The sequence below is a fragment of the Dermacentor andersoni genome, chromosome 8 (assembly GCF_023375885.2).
Source record: "Dermacentor andersoni chromosome 8, qqDerAnde1_hic_scaffold, whole genome shotgun sequence".
In the NCBI taxonomy this organism is placed as follows: domain Eukaryota; kingdom Metazoa; phylum Arthropoda; class Arachnida; order Ixodida; family Ixodidae; genus Dermacentor; species Dermacentor andersoni.
In genome coordinates this window covers 115,907,945-115,930,350 of record NC_092821.1, presented here as the reverse complement: position 1 = coordinate 115,930,350, position 22,406 = coordinate 115,907,945, and the positions used below count along the sequence as shown (strand labels likewise).

Sequence of the window (22,406 nt, the reverse complement as noted above, 5' to 3'; positions counted from 1 at the left end):
GTAACTAAAGCTGTCCAGAGTATTAGAATATGTCTGGTTTTATTGCCTACGTACAATTTTGATTGCTGGCACATTTGGAATTTTCCGGTTATCGGTGCCTTTGGTTAAGAGTATGAATGCGTGGATGTATAATGGCTCGCGCAAATCACTAAGTTCGAGCCTTTCCCTTTCAGTGGAACAAAGCTAATAAAAATTCCTTGCATTGACAACCTGCAAATTAAGGTTCGTGTTCTCATTCGTATTTATGAATAATATAAGGCATGCCCGTGACGTAGAGCTGGCCGTTAGGTGGCCTGCAATGGTATACTTTACCATGGAGCATTCTCGGCGTCGCTGTCGGCACGACTGAGACTTGGAACGATTCGATCACCTTTTCCATTTTGCTTCTTAGTGAAATTTTGTGTGTGTTTTGCGTACTTACATGAAAAGTTAGCGCATAGGATATTTGTAGTGTTCATCCAGTGTAGTCTCTGGAAGCGACCTTACATGCCGGGATGTATCCCGTAGAAATGTAATTTTGGCTACTTGACACTCTGAGTTATCACCCTTCGCTGTTCTTTTCCTTTTGTGTTTTGCTTTTCCTCCTTCAAAAGGAAATTTACGTGTGCTGATCGCCTTCGTCTGAAACACATGATCAAACTGGGGTGAAACGTTCGTTGTCGACCAATCGCGCGCCGAACTGGCTCCCCTTATGGGAACACACACGATCATCATTTTTAGAATCGACACTGCAACATTGTTGGTTTTTACAAGTTCCTCTAGGCTGCACGCAACTTTGCGAACACGGGCCCCAATGCTTACCTACAGCGGCCATGGCTCCTCTTGGGAGATTTCCTACATCGGTGCATCGGCCGCGCCAGTAGGCGCACAGCATGGCCTGCTCTGCGGTGAGGCCCCCGTCGGCGTACCCACTGGCGATCTCTCCCAGCGAGTGACCCACGATTCCGTCGGGTCGAAGTCCGAGAGCGTAAATGACGTCGACGAGCGCCACCTGTGCACGGACGGTGAACCACTCGTTTTTTTTTTATATGATATAAGGAGATGTTGGCGCCCAAGTTAAGGCGCTGACTTCTCCTTAGCTCTTGGACGGGTATGGTCTACAACATACAGGGTTCAAGATTGCACATCAAATAACCATTTCATACAAGCACCAGACATTGTCAAACAACGTTTCCACAGTAACACTATGGCGTAAGAAATATATGGTACATACAAGTTAAATGGCCCCACAGTTGTGTAGAAGGAAGTCTCAAAAATATTAATGATAATGTCGCCTAATAATACAGTTTCTTGTCAGCGGGTGGTACATATATTGTGCAAATGCATTATCACATGTAGTCACACCAGAACAGTCAACATAACATATTCCATAAACACATACACATATACAACGACATTGAAATGAAAGGAGCACTAAAAGTTAATAACAATGCCGCTGTCTTCGAGAAAGGTTTTAATGCTTTTAAAGCGCTTTCCCGCAAGGCTATTCTTAGCTAAGGACCCAAAAGTTTCTTTAAACTGACAAGTGTGTGGTCTGATGTAATTACGGTTGATTTAAGTCGGCGTATTGGTGTGTCGTGATGTGGGCAATCTAGAACGAGGGGATGTACATCTTCATCTACAAATTCACAATCACATTCGGGGGTTTCCGCACGGCCGATATTATGTAAGGAATGTTTTGTGTTGGCAGTGCCTAGCTTTAATCGATGAATAAGGTTTTCTTTATTTTTGTCTATTGTCAATGAAAATTTGAATTCAATAAAGCGAGCAATATGATACACATGCGAGCTCTTAGAATTCTGGTCAAACCAAGTATTTCTACACATTCTGAAAGACGTTGTCTTATAATGCAGCGTACTTCATTATTTGGTGTTGGGAGCGGAACCACATCATCATTGAGGTGTGCTTGTCGTGATGCTTCATCGACTGCTGTGTTGCCCGGAATGTTACAATGCCCTGGTATCCATTGGACTGCTATTTCATGCTTCGCTTGGCGTGCCTTTGTGAGGTCTTTATGTGTTTCGTGTATTATACTATCACTGATTGTTTTCACTTTTGTGCTGCAGAGTGATGACAGCCGCTTGTGAATCGCTGAAATTTTGCGCAGACAAGAAGCACGAAAGACACAAGGCAGCTCTGACAGTGCTTTCTGTCTTTATCGTCTTGCGCTGTCCCTTCAACATACTCAACCTGTACCAACTTGCCGAAATGTCGATTCTTCTAATGCATGCGTGCGATCGTGGCTTAATTGTTAGAGCACCCGGATCCTGTGATCGACGGCAGAGGTTTGACTCCCACATCTGAAGCAAGTTCCTTTTTTAAATGCTAGGCGAGAAGGGACCCTAAATACCTAGTGCAAAGTTCGGAAAATGAGGCAAGGAATGCTTCGCATTAGAACACCGAATCTCAGCGGAGAAAAAATAAACATAACCCAGGGAACGGACCACAATAACTTGGTCTTCGTGGACCGCGCAAAAGAAAAAGGTGCTAAAAACATTGAATTATACAGGTATAAAGAAAACCATGGTAGACACAAAAAAGCAAAAAAGAAGGAAATCAAAATAACGCAGTTTTACAATAATAATATAAAGAAGACATTTGCATATTTTTAGTTTTTTGCAACTTCCACGTTCGCATGAGTACTGTGCTCGAGTGAACGTACATTGAGCGTCATTTATTTGACGACGACCAAGTCTGACACAGGCGATCCGCAGGCATACACGAGTCAACACGGATTTTAGATAAAAATTGCCATTGTGAAACCCCTTACTCAAACCAGGACTTGCTAATGCATTCAAGGAACTTTCAGTTTTTTTTTACGTACACAGTGCACCCTAGAGCATAATTATGATTTTCGCGGTCACATACGTATAACACCACTGATTTTATTTAACGAAGACCAGCACGGAACTGCGACGATGACGATACACCTACCCACGGTACCAGGGTGCGCTTTTCCGCAGAGCATTCCATCACGTACAAGGATGTTGCGTTCCACATTACTTATCACCCACTATGGCCTTTGAATGCAAATTGACAGGTGTTCTTGATGCATCACACATTGATTACGTCGATACGCAGACAATACGTCGAAAGCTCGCTAACTCACCTGAATTGCTACGATGGAAACAAGGACATTCGCCACAGTCTCCTGGCCTCGCGGTTCGACGCTGGTCACCAGGTTGATGAGGTCGAGGCCGAAGTTTCTCGCGAGCAGGTCGTGCGATGTGTGGATGGAGCGGGCGAACACGTCGAACTGCATCATCTGTCTTGCCATGCCATTCCACTGGCAGCCCATGCCGGTGAATACAAACCACAGTGGTCTCTTTGCTGGGAGGACCTCCTCGACGACCTTGGTGACGGCCTTCTGTGAGCCGTCCACGGGAATCAAGGCGTAGCCACGGAAGGGGAACTGCTTTACGCTGGGCTGCCCTACTCGGTTCAAGAGGGCGTACGCGGAATCGGGGTAGGGTCCGTCGGCTTCCAGCCTGTCCAGAGTTTTCTGTCATGCAAATAGAGTTAAAAAAATCTTAGGCTTGACGCCTGTACACAAGTCTTCTGTAATATGAACGGAGGGTATGCTATGGTGGTGTTCTCATGCTTATACGTTGTAGTAACGTACGCATTGGGGTCTGCGCCACATCCACCCGTGGATGTAAGGTCGCAGTAAAACTGTGATCAAGAAGGCGTTGCAATGATTCGTCAGTTACAACAGAATTTATGAAAACTGCCGTGTGCCGTCACTCCGCCATCGAAATTTCCCCTTTTCAACCTTCTCGCAATGGCTAACAAGGAACAGCGAAATGACGTGATATGTGGAAGAAACGTCCTGATTTTCGCCAGTCGGCTATATTTTCATAATGCTGGTTGCGTGGTGAGTAGATGTTAGTTTCTAATGTGCAGGAAAAAAAGTTTTCCGAGCATACCAGAAAACCTGAGTACGAGTAAAACCCACTCTCAACGAGTCTTCGCTCCTTCCAGCCATGAGAACGAGCCTGGGAAGTTCAGGCTTTTCCCGGGTCATGGTGTCCACGTGCGGTCCCGGGTTTGACTCCAGAATGGCATGAACGTTGGTCCCACCGAATCCGAACGCGTTGATTCCAACCGGACCACCTTCGAAGGGCGTAACTTTGGAGATCACCTCGATGCTTCCGTCATGAAGACACGAAATGCTCGGGTTAGGATCCTTGAAGTGTAAGTTTGGCGGGATCATGCCTGCTTCCATGAGGATGATCACCTTGGAAATCGTGGAGATTGCTGCGAACAACAAATAAGAAAAACAGCATGAACCGGCCAGGTACCACTTTCTTGGATAAAGGACGTGAAAATAGTTAGATTATAGTAGAGCGAGAGACGAGATGAAATATTTATGGCACGCTAATGTGACGTTTGACTTCAGACTATAAGAAAGAAAACCGAAATTTCACCATGAATGACTCACAAAACCAACTTATGAATTACGCGACGAGGTGCAGTTTGCATTCGTATAAAATAATTTTCTTTCGTTCCTTCGAGGGGTTGAGTGGTGGTGGTCGGTTTGGGAGTGGGGCTCGTACATAACTAGTGTTTTGTAAGGCTGCACCAATTTTTCAGATTCCATGCGGCAGATAACGTAATTGTGACATTTTACTCGTGCTGCTTGGTTGGATTATCATTACTTGCATGATAGAGCATACTGGTAAATGTTGCTGATGATGAAAATACTATTAGCTTCAGCCAACAAGTTGTAATTGCGAAATAGAAGCAGGTCAACGGTTCAGATTTTAAAAGGTCAATGCCAAATTACAAATTGGCCACAGTTCTTATTATCACGGTTGAATAGGACATAACAGCAAAAGTTTGAAGAATAGCCTGAGCTGAAAGGACAGCCGTAAAAGTCAAAGCAGCCCAGAATTTTCAAATGAAATATTTAGCTCACGCGGTGCTATTCACAAATATTCCTGATGTCGGAAAACGTTTTCATAAAGAACACGGGGATATTTGACGAGGCGCTACAGCGGCCGCTATTGTCCGTGTCCACTATACCAACGACACTTCGTAATTCAGCAATTAATTAGCACCTCTGCTATCTTTGCACCCATTATGTAGGCCTCTCACAAGTATTTACGCTGCTGCAAAGTTTAAGCAGCATAGGTTTGCTCATCTATCGCTGGTGGCAATTTTAGGATCTGCCGCTTTTCACCCCAAGCAAGGAAAAACTCTTAAAAGCTCATCTTAGGCGCACCTACCACGTGAGCGTGCAAATGGAAAATGTGAAAATGACAAATTCTGACAGAAGACAAAAGAGGCTAGCACGTGTTTTCTCCGAAGGGTGTTCTTTGCACTTGCCTGTGGCATTTTTTTGTTTATACGTTCCTTCAGTTCGCAACACTAACACAGCGCATGGAGGGCCTTTAATAGGAATATCGTGGAAAGCTTCGTCCTGCAACAAGGAAACCTAACGACTGCATGGCACCCCTCCATCGGGTATCTGGGAGCATTCGTCGATGGAGACGGAAGAGGAACGATATGAATCTCTAAAGTAACAAAAAGAAATGCAAGCGATCACTTTACCTAATATGAAGTATTACAACAATGCAAGTGGGCAAGAAACCACGGGAAATCAGTGGAATCGTTCAAGCAGTCATTACTTCACGTCTACTGTTCGGTTGCAGATAAAACAACTTGACGTCAATACAAGCAGAACAGATTGAAAAATTACGTTGGAATGGCATGCGAATCATACAGGGCAACTTATGCACACGTAACCGGAAGACCTGTACATACACCGGAATTCAAATACGCCAAGATAACTGCAGTTTCACATGCCTGAAGTGCTTAAGGCCGCCGATAAGATTTTTAAAATAAATACGGTACATGAAATGAAAAAGTGTCATTCACCCGAATGTAGCACCAAACGCCAAAGAAAACCTAAACGGGATTCTCGGAAAGAAAATTCCGAAGTTGAGGAAGACATCGTCGTCGTCTGCGGAGACGCTAAAAACTAAATGAAATCGGACATTAAGAAAAGTTGTGGCGACAATCACTATATAAATATGAAGAGATTTAAACGAAAAAAGTTGTCAAATGAATGGAAAATTGGGCCTGCACTCTCCCGGTGTGGTTCTTTCTTTGCCCTTGTCGTTCACGCTGCCCGTTCATACGAAGAACTGTAGGTAACGTGAAGATGGAGACAAAGCGCTCAACTGCCGAACAACGGAAGCTTCCGTGCTTACAATTACACAAGTGGACTGATTTTCTTCAGGACTGTGCTTCCCGCTGCTTCTTACTGACGAAGAGAAGTCTTGACGAAACCCTGACTCAGTGTTGAAGAAGCTCTTGTTAGATCACAGTTTCTATCATGCTGAGACTTGCACTGTTTGGGACGAGAGCTACCTTGGTTGCGTGGTATAGTGGTTGAGACATTTGTATGGCAACTGATTAAGTTCAACTCTCGCCAGAATAGCGTTCACTGTATGTGTGGTCGGTAATAGGATGACCAGCTTTATACTGCGCCAATATCGCATCACCGCAAATGTGTCTAATTGGTAATCGAACCCTCCCACATGAAAGCTTAAATAGAATACTTTTGCACAAGTTTTTTATATAATTCTCATAAAACATATGCCGATCCCATATTCATTCTACATTACTTTAGCGAGCATCGTAGGGGAAACATAAGAGTCTAGGAAACATATGGAATGCTCAAGTTGGGACACATATATGTTTGTGAAAGCCACCTACACTTCAAAATTCCGAAGCAAACCATCCCAGGATGACTGCTGATAACAACAAAATTACCATAGAAGCAACGTAGCGACACACCGCATTCTCATCGCTCAAACGCGTCTTGTATAAGGCATGCACTGTAGCCGGGCTCCCCTCGCGCTTCTTTCGGGACACGCTTTGCCATCTAGCGGTGCCACCTCGAAGTCCGCGCTTTGCGCGTGTGCTTTGTATATTCAGACAAGATTGTCTAAATATATAGGTCGTGTGATAGATTTGGTTGCACGCAGCATAAACGTTCAAAAAATTATTTGTCAGATTAGCAGAGGCCACAGCGAGTGGCACAAGCCCAGTGACCTAAGCTGGCTTCGCAGTGGTTGGCTACAAACAGACAAACAGGATAGAGGGTAAACCTCCCGCTACCCCCCACCCCCCCCCCCCCCCCCAAAAAAAAAAAGAAAGTTGTAATGACAATAAAAATATCATTGCCTGTAAAAACTCCACAATGTCACCAAAGGTATTCAAGGTTTGTAATCTGCACGCGTGTGTATGCTCCCAGTACGACAAAGGCTTCGTTTCCATTGCTCAAAGCGAGACGTTGTCGCGGCTGTCTAACGTGAAGAGCGCGTACTGAATATTTTATAAAGAAATGCCGCCTTACTGGAGGCGGCTTCGGCATGGCCCGCGTTGCTCTTGACCGCGCCAATTTTTAGGGGCCTCTTCCGCTCCGGAACGCAGAAGAATCTGCTGAGCGCCGCCATCTCCTGAGGGTCTCCCACCTTCGTTCCGGTGCCGTGGGCTTCGACGTAGGTGACCTTCAGTGGGTCGACGCCGGCGCCGGCGTACACTTCGCGAAGAAGCTCCTCCTGCCTCCTGCTCGATGGAACGGTGATACCTGCGGCATCCACACAGCCATTTGATGCTACATATTCCCATCGCCCCCTGTGAACATCGTTAAAGTATCTTCGGAATAGCGTCAATTGTGATGTACAGAATAGACCGTGATCATACGATATATAGAGTAGAATCTTCTTAAACGGAACCTCAAGGGACCGATTGAATATGCTCCTATTCGGGGGAGTTCCGTTTACTGAGTAAGGTGGTTAGAGGTGCGGCCTTATATCACACACAACCTCTTGATACTGTTACATATGTTCGTATGTTGGATAGTATTAGGACCTGAATCTAGCTATAAGTTTTGGCCCCGTGATTTAAGCGACGTCGACAGCTACTGGATCAACTCGGCTTTTACGGTTTTGACGTATCAGACCAAAAATATAGCTCTTACTGCTCCAGTCAGTGGCAGAATAATATGGTGTCGGACAGGAAGAGTCCACGTTATCAAACTGCATGCTGTAAACCGCCTGAAATTTCGCTTGTCCTTTAGTTGTTATGTATATATACACAGGGAGCAACTGAAGTGGCCGATCTTAGTTCATCACAACCATACAGAAGAATATATTTTGGCGTCATTGAAGATATTAGACGTAGAGAATGTGAAAAAAACGTAGCTAAAGACAGCATACGTGATTTTGTTTCTAGTCTTAATTGAAGTGCAGGAATGACAGGCTAAAGGAAAATTATGGTCCAACAAAAAACAAGAAAGAAAGTTCGCCTCACCTTCAACCTTGTAGCCGTCTGCGTTGCCCTTGACGTTAATCAACTTGGCATAGAACCTCAGTGCTTCGGACGCTGGCTGAAGAAACATGGCTCCTATTGTTTCGCTTCTTACGTAACCGTCCGCTGCACAAACAGATGCAAGGTGATTTAAAGATCTGTTGAGAAGAGAACGGCTCGTGTTTGTGCGTGCAGCTCAGACGCGAGAAAGGAAACAAAAATGTTAGTCAGCTCAAGGTAAATGGCAAGTACTCACCACTAGCGTGTGCGCCCACGTATCACAATAAACGGCTGAACCACGTGGTATATTTTGCACACGATTAGGGGCAAGTGCTTCGAAGCCCGTCCGCGGCGTTTCACTTCGGCCCGGGTCTTGAGCAGAACCCCAAAAAGTATAATTCTATGGCGCACCCTTTGAACTCAAATGCCAATTAGTTTCCTATGCGATGCACGGACAATCCTGACCACCAACCAGAAATAATAAGTAATATAGGTAAGACTCTTTCGTCCAATATTAGACGCAAGATGAGAAGGTTGGTAGAATGGATAACACATTATGTTCTAAACATATACCATGTCTCGGCTAACGTTGGCCAAGCTGTTGAAAGAAAAAGAAAATATTCGAAAAACACAGTGCAAGATACTATTTTCAGACCTGTGGTGTTCGGTCATCCCGCCTCGGACGACCGAACACCGTAGGTCTTAGCTGGGACACCCTATATAGTGCACAAGCTTCTGCGATGCTGACATGTGCCTTGACGATCTGACCATAAAAAAGCAAGTAATTCATGCAAGAAGTCCTGCTATGTCTCCTAAAGCAAGTGTGCCTAAATCTGTAAGGCTGTGGCGAGAGCTACGTTCGACGTCTCCCTCCAACTTTGTTTAGAGTTACGTTAAAGGGATCTGGTAATGTTCTTATAGAAGTACGACCGACGTTTCTCGTTGGTTTTATTGCGATATTATATGGACACTAAATGTGCATTACCGCTGTCGTCATCGGCGGTAACTTTATACAAAACACGTCGTGACGTTTCGTATAAAGTCCGAGTGCGATAACACCGTCGCTTTGCGCCTGGTGCTGTAGGTGAGAGTGAAAGCGTGCGAGAGAGAGCCGAGGATAGTGGTTGGATCTCGCGCGCGTAAGGGAGGAAGGTGGGAAGCAATCGTGTCGTCTTCCAACGCAAGCAAGGCACGGAGGGGGAAGGGGGCATTGTCCTCCGGCAGCGGCTGCGTACGACGTGGCCTCGCGGGTCCGATCTTGAAAGCCATCTGCCATGGGTGCTGATAGCTTCGTGGTGGCTGTGTTCTAGCGCGCTTAGTTCGCGCTGAAGCGAGAGGCAGCACGAAGGTCAATTCGCTCACTGCTGTCGCCGGGATTGACAGCGTTTTGACAACGAGTCTGCGCGGTCAGTGTGTTGTGTTCGCGTGAAACTATCCTTGCCAGATTCTAGAAACCAGATTGCTAGAATCTGTTCAAGTTTGCGCGCCATGCAAAACTACTGTGCTTACTTCGCATACCTATCTACTAATTTGCTATCGAAATCGGTGCATCGCCTTTCCGACGAAACTCCTACTTTCTTCAGTGCTTGACATTAGGTTAACCTGGGAATGAGCAAGATGAACAGCTACATACACGCTTCACTCGCGTCAACACTTATTCGGTGTGTTGTGGTGCAGCGTGCCTGAGTCGGCACAGGCCGCGCAGGTCGGCGCGCGTTTCATTGCTGTAACAGTCGGGTCTGCTCCAATAACTTTTATGCGGTTGCGAGAGAGAAAATATGGGGGCTTTTGCTCCTTGAATATATGACTCTGCCTAGGCACTACGGGGGGGGGGGGGGGGTTCTTAGCACTTGCTGTATGCGTTTGTCCCTAAGGCGTTCCGGCATTGCTCAGTGGGGTCGAGTTTGTTTGCGCGTTTACGCTCGGTCGGCGCGGTGAAACAGGTCAAGCAGCGGGCACTGACGCCCCATTTGGCGATCGCTGTGTCGGACAGACTGTCTCACACCTGCGGCGCTCGTGCTAAGTCAGTCGTGCCGGATCGTACCTTTCTTGCGCCTTACTTCGGTGTACCTTGAAACTAACATCGCATATGTTTCCGTGGGAGCAGTAGGGAACATAGTAGAGATCAGGCCGCATATTATGAAAATGTAGAAGACAGGGCACCTTAGCGATCGCGACTGAAGCGTGTGGCTGAAAGGCCGCCGATGACGCTCGACACCCCTGGAACCGCCATGAGAATACGTCGCGCTACCTTAACGCCTTTTACGCTAACCTAACCTAACCTAACCTAACCTAACGTTAACCTAGCTCAACGTGGCGGAGACGCAAAGACAATAATCCGCACGGCATAACCACTGTCAGAATACGCCGCGCCACCCTAACGCCTTTTGCGCTAACCTAAACCTCACCTAAACCTAAGCTAATCTAACCTAATGGGTGCGAAACGGAAACTAATAATCCTCACGACGTGACTTCAGGCAATGGCGTCCAACCGCGGTTGCTAAGGCGCTGTGCGTCCATTTCACTGAAAGGGAACCAATCAAGATGTTCCTGAAAAGTCGCGGACAGCATACAAAAAGCCTGCCAAGAGCGAAGATGCTGCACCAGGAGAACAGGCCCGGCCTCTATTACAGCCTTTACTGCTCCCCCGGAACAATAAGTGATGTTTGTCTAAGATAGAAAGCCGTAAGAGGCGAGAAGGTTTAATACGGCGTGACTGACTTGGCACCAGAGCCGCAGGCGCGAGAAAGTATATCCGACGTAATCCAGACACAGTGATCACCAAATGCGGCGTCCGAGCCCACTGCTTCGGCCAGCGTCAGAGCGTAAACAAACTCGACCCCACTTCGCAATGCCGGCACAGCTAGGGCACAAACGCGCACAGCACGAGCAAAGAAACTTCGTAGTGCCGAGGCAAAGTCAGATATTCAAGGAGCAACAGACCCCAGATTTTCTCTCTCGCACCCGCTCTTACTCTCGCCTGCGCAGAAACGTCGGGCGCCTCCGGAGGTCCCTCAGAAAATGCCACGCCCTGCTGTACTGACTAGCAATTGTAAAAATGCCCCCTCCCCTCTTCAGCGCCTGGAAACGTTCGAAACTCGCGCGCGAGAACAGACTGCGCGCAACCTTTCCAGATTGAGGTGCGGTCGTCGGCTCCGCTCGCAAGCTCTCACTCGCACATACAGCGTAGGGCGCGTGGCGGCGGTGTTATCTCCCTTGGATTTTATACGCAGCCTCACGGCGACGCCGACGGCAGAAATTCGCTTGGAGTGTCCATATACATGCTATCGTAACAAAAAGAGGGCGAGAAGGCTTGCTTTCATTCACAGACACGTGCCTACATCTCGCACACTCAACGTGCAGCGGAGGAAACGGCAACACCTTGTGCGTAGGAGAAAGGGTGAGCAAGAGAACGCTTCATGCGCCGCTCGCAATAGCCTGTGCGGCTTCGGCGTGAGAATGCGGTGGAAGGCGTGTTCCGTTTGTGGCTATCTTTCGAAGCCATTTGGTAATTAAGAAGACAGCTTCTGAGGAAAATATGGTAACGCCATCGCAACGCTCTGCTGCGACTTTACGCCGCCGCGTGTCGATTAAAGAAAGAAAGAAAGAAAGAAAGAAAGGAAAAAGAAAGAAAAGAGCTAGAGGAAGCTAATATTACCAGGATATTTCAGCACTTTGTTCGTCGGAATTCGAGAAAGCTCAAGGTGGCTTCATTAGGTGCAAGAGAAAGCTCGAGTACGGTTTTTTGTGTGCGGAAAAACCTTTTTACCGAGCTTCGTAACAGGCTGCTAACATGCCATCTTGTTTGGTTACCACAGTAATCTGCATATTTGTTAAATTCGATGCTCTCTCCACGAAGCTGTGTTTGCGGGCTTCGTAAGATCTGAACATCACAGTAGCCACCATCGTTCTCGACATCGATTTTGCCTTCGGGAAGCTGCCGTTCTTGCTGTCTTTGTCAGAACTGGAGTAAGGCTTAGCAGGTCCGCGGTCCATCTTGCTCTATATTCTAGTGTCTACGGCAAGATTTAGAACAAAGGCTGTCGAGGCCTCGAATGAGAAAGAACGAGACCCGTGGAGTCATCCCAATTAATATAAAGAAATCGAAAGCTCACCGGTGGCGTTGAAGGTCTTGCTTTTTCCATCTCGTGACAGCATGCCAAATCTGAACTCACTCAGCGTGGAGAGCGGATTGAGGGTGACGTTGGAGCCCCCAACGATGGCCGCCTCGCATTCACCACAGCGAAGCGACTGCAGCGCTGCGCTCAATGCTGTCATGGTCGAGGAGGATGCCGAGTCGATCGTGAAGCTTGGTCCTGGTTTAGAAAAAGGGATATGAGGTTTTATGAAAACATCACCAGTCTTCAGTGCAAACAGTTGTGTCTTACCAGTACTCATGTACGGGGCAGAAACCTGGAGGATTACGAAATGAGTTCTACTTAAATTGAGGACGATGCAACGAGCTATGGAAAGAAGAATGATAGGTGTAACGTTAAGGGATAAGAAAAGAGCAGATTGGGTGAGGGAACAAACGCGAGTTAATGATATCTTAGTTGAAATCAAGAAAAAGAAATGGGCATGGGCAGGACACGTAATGAGGAGGGAAGATAACCGATGGTCATTAAGAGTTACGGAATGGATTCCAAGGGAAGGAAAGCGTAGCAGATGGCGGCAGAAAGTTAGGTGGCCGGATGAGATTAAGAAGTTTGCAGGGACAACATGGCCACAATTATTACATGACCGGAGTAGTTGGAGAAGTATGGGAGAGGCCTGTGCCCTGCAGTGGGCATAACCAGGCTGATGATGATGATGAAACGCATTTAATGCCACAGGAGACCGGGGGTACGAGACAGATGCTCACCAGATAATGGAGGCTCGAAGCGTTCAACGTTGAATGAAACAAGCGATGTCACTTTAGACTTTAGCCATTGTTTTGAAAAAGAGACGCCTTTGTCGCATGGCGAAGACAAGTGGCATTGCCATGATGTTGGCCTCCCGGCTGAAACATCAGTTGTTCTAGTTCTGTTATTCAACGCAACGACAGTTAATTACTTCCCTGACTTCTCTCAATGAGCAAACGTTGCGCACAACTCCGGAGTCCTGTGCGAAGTCGCCCAACTATATGGAATAAAGTCCGTCGACACGATGACTGCGACGACGACGGCACTAGAGTGCTGGCAAAGATGTCAGTGGTGGTGGCGGGGAAATAACAGGGACAGTGGTTTATTTCGGTGATATCAAGACAGAGTTGGACTGTCCCCGTCGTAGATGGCCCGGGAGGGCGCGCGCGGCTGCCCGGGCCGACCGAAGTAGAACACGTCCCCCTCCTCCTGCTATTATTTGTTGCATGAAGCGCCTTCGCCGTGAGATTTGCCTGTCAGTGCAGGAATTCCGGAATCGTTATTGTTTTCGTAACAGCTACATGGAGAGCGAGGGAATAGGTAGTAACGCTGAGCTTTGTATTTTCGGTGGGTCGCCGCACATCCACGATCGGAAGTGATCGGCCTTCAAGAAGGGTGACTTGCTGTCGTGGGACAAAGTTAGACAAAGAAGGTGACGGTACGATTTAGTCTGGTTGCCTACTATCCTTTTATGGCTGTGGAAGCATTTATTAGTCGTTGCCCTTCCTTGTTCACTTTTACACATCAACGTTATGAAGCATCTTTTTCTAAAAGATGATCTTCACTCCACGCTATTGTCTTTATTTATTTAAGAAGTCGGCGTCGTGTTGCTTGCCCAGAAATTTTGGTTTTATCGTTTCTATTGAGGATGTTAGACACTCAGTTTTTCGGTCCTCACTCACTCACTCCCTCACTCACTCACTCACTCACTCACTCACTCACTCACTCACTCACTCACTCACTCACTCACTCACTCACTCACTCACTCACTCACTCACTCACTCACGCAATCAATCAATCAATCAATCAATCAATCAATCAATCAATCAATCAATCAATCAATCAATCAATCAATCAATCAATCAATCTCTGAGTAGGATACTGCTATGAGTATGACTAAGATACTACTTCGAAATATATGACGAATACATGGCTAGTGTAATATACAGTACATTATCCAAGTACACAACTGTTAAATAAGAACAATACGCGCGACACAAGTAAAGCAAGTTGCTCTGTGCTTTTTACGGCAGTCCCATACCGCAAAAGTCGAGGCAGTAGGAGACCCTATTCGAGAACATATGCAGTGCTGCTCCGGTCACGATGTAACCGTCGATCGTGGCCGAGTCGCCGCCAAACGCTGTCAACGTCTCGGACAGTCCGCAGCCTACGAAGACGCCAATCTTGCGTCCTCGCAACGTCGCCGGATCGTAGCCGGCATCGACGATGGCTTCGTACGAAGTTTCTAAAAGAAGACGCAGCTGAGGGTCCATGAGCTGCACCTGCTTAGGCGGCACTCCGAAGAAGCTTGCGTCGAAGCGCGACAAGTCTTTGATGGTTCCCATTCTCTCGGGCACTCCGAGAAAACCTGCGGGGAGGCATGTTGCGCGTATTACAAAAGGGAGTTTCTTTATTTTTTAAAATTTTATTTACCCTAAGGGCTCATTGGGCATTACATAGGGAGGGGGGCATTTTAGGTGTAATGAACATTAAAAGTCACATTCACCCAACAAAGAAAATAGCCGTGTTAATAACACTTGCATAAACACTCGTACATAAAGAGGTAAACATACAATTCTTCCACAAAGGTGGGAATACGAAAAAGAAGAAAACAATTGTTTACAGAAAGCAATACAACAATTTGGACATGCAGAAACTGAAGCGTGGGATGGTTTGACACATCACAAAAAAACAACTGAAGAACACCGTAATGAAAGTTACAAGAAGACATGCCATTTGCATGTGTCAAAACTACCGAAAATTTTAGCTTTTAGTAGGCGACAAGAATAGATATTTATTACTTCTTAAAATTTATCATTATTTTCTTCTTCAGCTACGGATCCCGGCAACCGGTTCAACTCCTGGATTGCCAAATGCCGAATTGAAAAACGAAGTAGGTCGGTGTGGGCAAGTGGTTGACGAACTTTCAGAACGGGGTCCAAGCGCGGCAACGTTGCAGCTGGCCTCGTTAACGTTGAGGTAGTGTAAGGTGTTGGGTTGTGATATACCTCGTGAAAAAAATATTAAACGAGGTGCCTTCTTTCTTCTTTCTAGTATTGCTAGGTCAAGGCTCTCTTTGATTTGTGAAACACTTGAATAGGAAAACTAATCCGACACGATGAACCTGGCAACTTCGTTTTGTAATCATTCAAGCCTCTTGATGAGGTATGCTTTGACGAAGATTCCAGGTAACGGAACAGTACTCAAGTTTGGATCGAATTCTTGAGTTGTACGCATAAGTTTTGTGTCCTCATTAGCTTGGGCAAGTCTGAGTCAGAGGAGGCCAAGAATACGATTTGATTTTTCCCAATAGCCAGTTAATATGCGTGTTGCAAGTCAGGTTAGAAGGTAAACGAACACCTAAATATTTGACTGACTCAACTGGTTCAATTGGCTCACTATTTATTGCGTAATTGTGCGAAGCAATATTATTACAAGTCGTGAGCCGCATTAATTTTGGGTTTCCTAATACTAATATTCACCTGCCACTCATGGCACCGCTCATTTAATTCTGCAAGTCATTATAAAATGCTTCGCAATCGCTGTGGTCAGTAACAGTGCGATAAATAACGGAATCGTCAGCAAATAGACGAATGTTTTAGTTTGTACCATTGTGAATATCGTTAATAGAGACTAAGAGCAACGTTGGCCCCAGTACTGAGCCCTGGTGCACACCAGACGTGACAGGCTCAAAGTCAGACACAACGCTTTCAGCCAATACCGCTTCGCGTCTAGTACATAAATACTGTTTAACCCAATCAATTGCTTTATTTTCTATTTGAAGAAAACTCATTTTGTATATCGAACGCTTATAGTCCAACCTGTCGAAGGCTTTTTTCAAAGTCAATGAAGACAGCATTAGCTGATGTTAGTTCATGCAGGTTGGTGTCAATTTCACTAGTTAGCTTGAGGAGCGGTGTGTCCTAAGAGAATCCCCGTCGAAAGCAATGTTGGTTTGAAAATAGTATTTGTTGTGGACCATATATTCCATAATTTGAGATGACCAAATGTGTTCTAACAGTTTGCGAGTGATAGATGTCAAGGATATTGGATGATAATTTGGCACTTCATTCTCTTCGTCCGTTTTAAATATCGGCACCATGTAAGCAAGTTTCCATTCACCAGGGCTTTGAGCCGGCTTACTCAGTGTTCGTGTACGTAATTCACTTTATTATTAATCGAACAAATATTCATCAGCTTCACTGCTCAAAGAGAGAAGGTTAGACATAATATATTAGGTAAAATTTGGTAGTGTAGAATTTACAGAACATTATACAACGGGGTAAGAGATAATTCTAGTGTTCACTACTGTTCTGAAGCGCCATTTTTATTCTACCTTGGCTTTCAGAAAATGAATTCCCGCAGCATTTGAACGGCTTAAGCGCAGATACATTTTAGGATTAGGAAATGAATACTCCTAATGTAGCAAAGCTTATGTGCTGTGACACAAATAAGAGCAATCTTTGCCTGTATTTATGTTTGTCCAGTTCTTTAATTTGTAGCTTTATTGGAATCCTATAGACGTGACCTAGCACAATAATTCGATAAAATGAATGTCGTAGCAAGTTGGGGAACGGGTTCTGTCCTTGGAATGTGTTTAATCTGTGCTACAAAACCAGATGTTAGAACCCTAAGCAACTGCTCAGACATTTTTTCACGAATTCTTGACGGAAGCCTCTGAAAACTACATTGCGTTGCATTAAAATCACAGGTGTTACATTGGCGTGTGTAATAAAACACCGTCTCGAGAAAAAAAAAAAAACACAGTGGTGGTTTTAGTCGAAACTGATAAAGAAATATCGTCGCCACTAATGAGCAACGGCGCTTGCTCCGATCGCCATCGGATTCTCGCTTCGAGCGTCCGAACTGACATTGTGGGGGTCAGGTTGCGCGCGCATGTGCAGCCGTAAATGTAGGCTTAACAAAAAAAATTAAATTATGGGGTTTTACGTGCTAAAGCCACTTTCTGATTAGGAGGCACGCTGTGATGGAGGACTCTGGAAATTTTGACCACGTGGAGTTCTTTAACGTGCACCTAAATCTAAGTACACCGGCGTATGCGCATTTCGCCTCCATCGAAATGCGGCCGCCGTGGCCGGGATTCGATCCCGCGACCTCGTGCTCAGCAGCCCAACACCATAGCCACTGAGCAACCAAGGCGGGTTAGGACTAACATGGTCGGCAAGTCGACGGTCGGGAGTTAAGTTTGTGGCGTGCGTCTTTGTCGAACGTTTGTCACCGCACGCACCGCATATTCTCAAGTCTTCTTTCTTGCGCGTGTGCTTTGTGTAAGAGAACCTGCTTTGGGCGGGCTTTGCTGAGCTGTCTAAAATTTTCATTGTACAAACGGTATTAAAAACGCCCCATCTGTATGCTTATGTTAACGTGTCGAAGCTATTTCTACTTTATTTGTTTCTTTATTTAGCACGACTCAAAATACAACTTTTGTGAGCATCACACTGACGTTACGGAAGCTTCCTTCATTTCTACTTGGTGCGCAAAATATTTAGAGTAAAATGCGTGCCACTGCAACCCGTGAAGTGTATTGAATGTTGTTTGTGATTTTTTTTTGTCGCTACCGTGCCTAAACGCCGAAAAATACCTGAGTTGTAGATGAAAGCGTAGTGCTTTCGCACTAAAATAAAAAAATGTTTGTTCTCACATTTAAAGGCTAAACAGGCTTATGCATTCCCAAACAAATTTTAACCCTTTGAAGGTTTCGCCGTACATGTACGGCGGCGGTTTTCTGTCCCACGAGGTCTCAGCCGTACGGGTACGGTTCCGACCCTCCGTTTGAAATTTCGCGCCATAATGACGATGCGTGCTCACCGGGAGGTGCTGCCACCTCTTAGCACTTACAAGATGCGCTTGAAATTGGTGCTACCTTCTTGGGGAGATAAACAGAGCTGATTGCTAGCTTCAGCGCGTCGCTCAGTCTGCGGCAATGCCCCTTTGGTGGTTTCGGTTTCACCGCGTGATCGCAACGGAGGCGCGTGAAACGTAATTATTTTCTTTGTCGGCACTCTCTTGCAGGGGCGGCGGAAGTTTATTTCTATCTTGATTGGCACTGCTCTGAGCTCGTTTATCACCACCACTCACGAGGTATTCTCGCTCTCCGCGGCAACGCGCTTACGCGAGAGGGTGCCTCAGACCTCTGCCCAAGGCAGCCGCACGCAGAGATGTCATGTGTGCGCCAACACACCTCCTCGCTCCAAGAGAACAGACACACATTTTAGGCGTGCAGACTGCGATAAGGCGCTGTGCGTAGACCCGTGTTTCAAGGAGTACCACGCTCGGAAATACTATTGAACATTTTGCACTTCTGAGTGATGCCGACACCAAAATACTGTTCCTAACTATTGTTTACTATTTATTCCCGCCTTTATACAGTTTGTACATTCAAGATCCGCAATAAAGTAATTTGACCACCTGGGAAAGTTTTTTTTTCAAAATAATTCGACCCTTCTTGTAGCATAGGTGTAAAAAACCCCGAGGTAGCGGAAGAGGTGGCGATAGCCCTAGCCATCGTTAACCCCTGTTGTAGATACATACTCAGTGACTCGCAGACGGCGGTCAGAAACTATGCACAAGGCAGAATTTCGACGAAGGTTGAGGCTATACTCAAAGCCAACGCGAACTATGTTACCTCCGAGGAGACGCAGGAACGACACATTATATGCTTCCCGGCTCACACGTCCCCCGACACCCCCGTACCCAACCTCAACGAGGAGGTCCACCGCGTAGCGCGAGGTCTCACATTCCGCGCCCGTGAAGAAGCATCCTCTCTTGGGGTTGGAAATCCAACGGAGGCATGGACAGAGAGGGACAGAATGACCAGATACTGTGACATTACAAAATTTTATGAAAACTCAAGGCGGGTTTATCCGCCCCCTAACCCCAAACTCCACAGGGCCCAAGCGGTAGACTGGAGGCACCTACAAACAAGGACCTTCCCCAACCCCGTCCATCTCAGGAGGATATATCCGGACATCTACTCAGATGATAACTGCAAACTATGCGGCAGGGCTCACGCATCTCTTGGATACATTCTCTGGGAATGTGAGGTTATAGGCAGAGAAAATGCAGTTTCCCCAGATGAAGCTGCGGCGCGATGGACGGCCGCGTTGCACAGCTCAAACCTCGAAAATCAACTATGGGCCATCCAGCAAGCCCGTGAGGCGGCGAGGAGACAGGATCTCCGGACTTCCTCGGGGATGGCCTAGACCCAGGCCACGAATTTGCCGGATTGTTAATAAACTTGTTACCACCACCAAAGGGTTAATAGGAAAGCAACCGTCGCCCTTGAAGATTCTTAGAAATAACACTGACATGAGCACCTCCCTCCCAAACTAAAGAACTAAAAAAAAGCGGCCTTGGCTTAGCTTGGTTTAGCCTGGTGATTGCAAAGCAATAGTAGCGCCCCTGGTGAGAGGAGCGGGAGTTAGGCCGCCGTTGGTGGCTACCGCCTCGCCTCGCGACGGCGTGAGATGGGGCCCCGTTTTTCCACAGCTGGTGTGACGTCACACGGACCGTAGCGCCCCTGGTGAGAGGAGCGGGAGTTAGGCCGCCGTTGGTGGCTACCGCCTCGCCTCGCGACGGCGTGAGATGGGGCCCCGTTTTTACACAGCTGGTGTGACGTCACTCTAGGTCACGTGGTGTGACGTCACGCAGCGAGGTCACGCTAAAGGCCAATGGTGCCTACCACCGCCTCGCCACGGAACGGGCTGAAGTGCGGCCTAAAGTAGTATTGCTTCGCAATAAAAATTCTTGGTAGGAGAGGGTGAAGCCAGTTGATTTTCTTGCGCGTCGCAGTAAACACGCAGACAAAGAAACGAGGGGCAAAAGAACGCCTGCGCTTGCCAATGTTTAGTGGTCCCGCATTTAGCTTAGATGAGATTGGTTTGGGTACCAGGATATAAAGGCCTATTTCTAAACGAAATGGCAGATTTGCTGACGAAGACGTCCCTGAATGTCTCTGAATGGCCCATTCATTGAAATTCTACCGGCATCAGCTTTCGTCATAGGGCCTAGCTTTCGTAGGCTAATCAGGCTGCGTAAACTTCCCTCCTCTTCTTTAACAAACTCCTCAGATTTTTCAACACTTGTCGCATTAGCGGAATACACAACCCTGTCAAGCGCAAGCACTTGAAATCGCAATCGCTTAACTGCGCTGCCGAGTTCCATTTCTAAATTTTTACCTACACAGAGCTAGCCTGGCTCACTCGCCAAACTGTCCCTCTGGCGGAGATCATGAAACAATAGATCATTTTCCCATCGATTGTTCAAGATATTCTGAGGTGCGAAAGAGAACATTATAAACATCATTCCGCCTTCATCAATTACACTTATATGCTCAAAATTTGCTACATTTTGAGGCCTCGACCCTTGCGCACAGTGACAGGACGGTTGGCGATCCCATCCAGGATTTTTATTGCAAGGTCATAAAATGTCGACTATATAATCAGAAAATGGGGTTTCGTTAAATTTCTACAACATCGATTAGATGAGCTGTATTCCGTCATTCTATTAAAATCATAAGGTAGAATATGTTATTTCACATACCTATTCACAAACATTGTTGACAATATTTTATAGTTCTTCTTTCTTATTATTATACTGTACGACCCGGTTCTTGGCCAATGTCCCAGAGTGGTTATGTGCCACTAACGTCTAGGCTCTACATCTACATCTACTATGCGCCTTTTACTTGATTCGCTGATTTTATTATGCCCATTGCCAATAAGAAAGAAGCCTAGGTGGTTGTCAGCGTTGCCATGAATCTCTCGTTTCGCATATAGCAGCGAAAGGCAGCGTAAGGTCACAATATAAGAAGGATGAAAGCAGCAGCTATTCGTGCAGCTATGCTGTTGAGCACGTAGTTTTGTTTTTCCATGACTTCGACAGGATGGCGGATGACGCCCTGCTATAGGTCGATAGATGGTGATTGACGTTTTTATATCCTCTGTTCAGATGCTATGATAGAATGCATTCGTATATACGTACTTGTACTCATTTGCAATCCGAAACATTAGGAAGATTCTGCTTGAACAACAGTACGTATATTCTTCGTTGTCGAATACGGAACATTGGCGAAGTAGTGTCTGGCGCACAATACCTGTTATCAGCTTCATGCATCACATGATGTGCTTTTTCTGTCACTCGATCTCATTATGATGCATTTGCGGGGACATTTCGGTTCATTTGCAAGATCTTCTGTTGGCCACTACGTATAACGCAGAATGCACTTGTTCGACTGTAATGCATAATTTAGTGCAAAAGACATTTGGGGCCACATTGTGAAGCGATTATTTTCGTTCGATTGTAGACACCTGATCGCATTCGTCGACCTAGCCGCTGGTATCGGTGACAACACCGCTGCGACAGCGTGCGAGTCATTCGCGAAAACAGCGGGAAACGGGAAAAGAATCGTCTGAAATTACAACACTTGGTCACATTTGTGGGTTCAATTAAACAGCCGTCAACACATCCTTCACTTACTCTTCTACGATGGAGAAGTATGAACAGTCCGTGACACAGTGCTAAGCTTCGCCGCAGTTGTTGACGGCAGGCAAGATTGGAACACTGCGAGGAGTGCTGGTTTGTGTTCACTTTCCAAAGGATTCTCCTACGCCTACCTCGTGGCCAGCGAGCCTCGTCGTCCGTGATAAGGTCCACGCCCCCGAAGAGCTTCTCCTTGAACTCCGACAAGCTGTCTGCTTGCGGGTATCGTCCGGAGATGCCGGTGATGATGATATCCTCTTTCGTCATGATTTCCTGTGAGCGGAAAGAAAGAAGACTCATAAGAATGTGCAATCTTTCTGAAGACCACATTTTACTACTCTACTATGAACACAGTCCATGGCATAGTTTGGCTTGACAGGCCGTTTTCAGTCTACTTTAAGAAAATCGACCGTGGTTGTGTTTAACCATTTGCTATAACCATTACAGACTCCTAGACCACTC

The 22,406-nt window shown here is 46.4% G+C and overlaps 1 protein-coding gene across 1 annotated transcript in view; it reads right to left on the bottom strand.

Annotated features, from left to right (window-relative positions):
• LOC126529446 (fatty acid synthase-like) overlaps positions 1-22,406 on the bottom strand; it is a 71,695-nt gene that overhangs the window by 36,458 nt on the left and 12,831 nt on the right. The window contains exons 2-9 of the mRNA XM_055069852.2: positions 22,079-22,217; positions 14,485-14,811; positions 12,438-12,638; positions 8,326-8,448; positions 7,367-7,600; positions 3,956-4,257; positions 3,110-3,502; positions 802-991 (exon numbers count right to left, since the gene is read on the bottom strand). Of these exons, the coding sequence (XP_054925827.2) occupies positions 802-991; positions 3,110-3,502; positions 3,956-4,257; positions 7,367-7,600; positions 8,326-8,448; positions 12,438-12,638; positions 14,485-14,811; positions 22,079-22,217 (1,909 nt within the window). The remainder of the gene's footprint in view (positions 1-801; positions 992-3,109; positions 3,503-3,955; positions 4,258-7,366; positions 7,601-8,325; positions 8,449-12,437; positions 12,639-14,484; positions 14,812-22,078; positions 22,218-22,406) is intronic.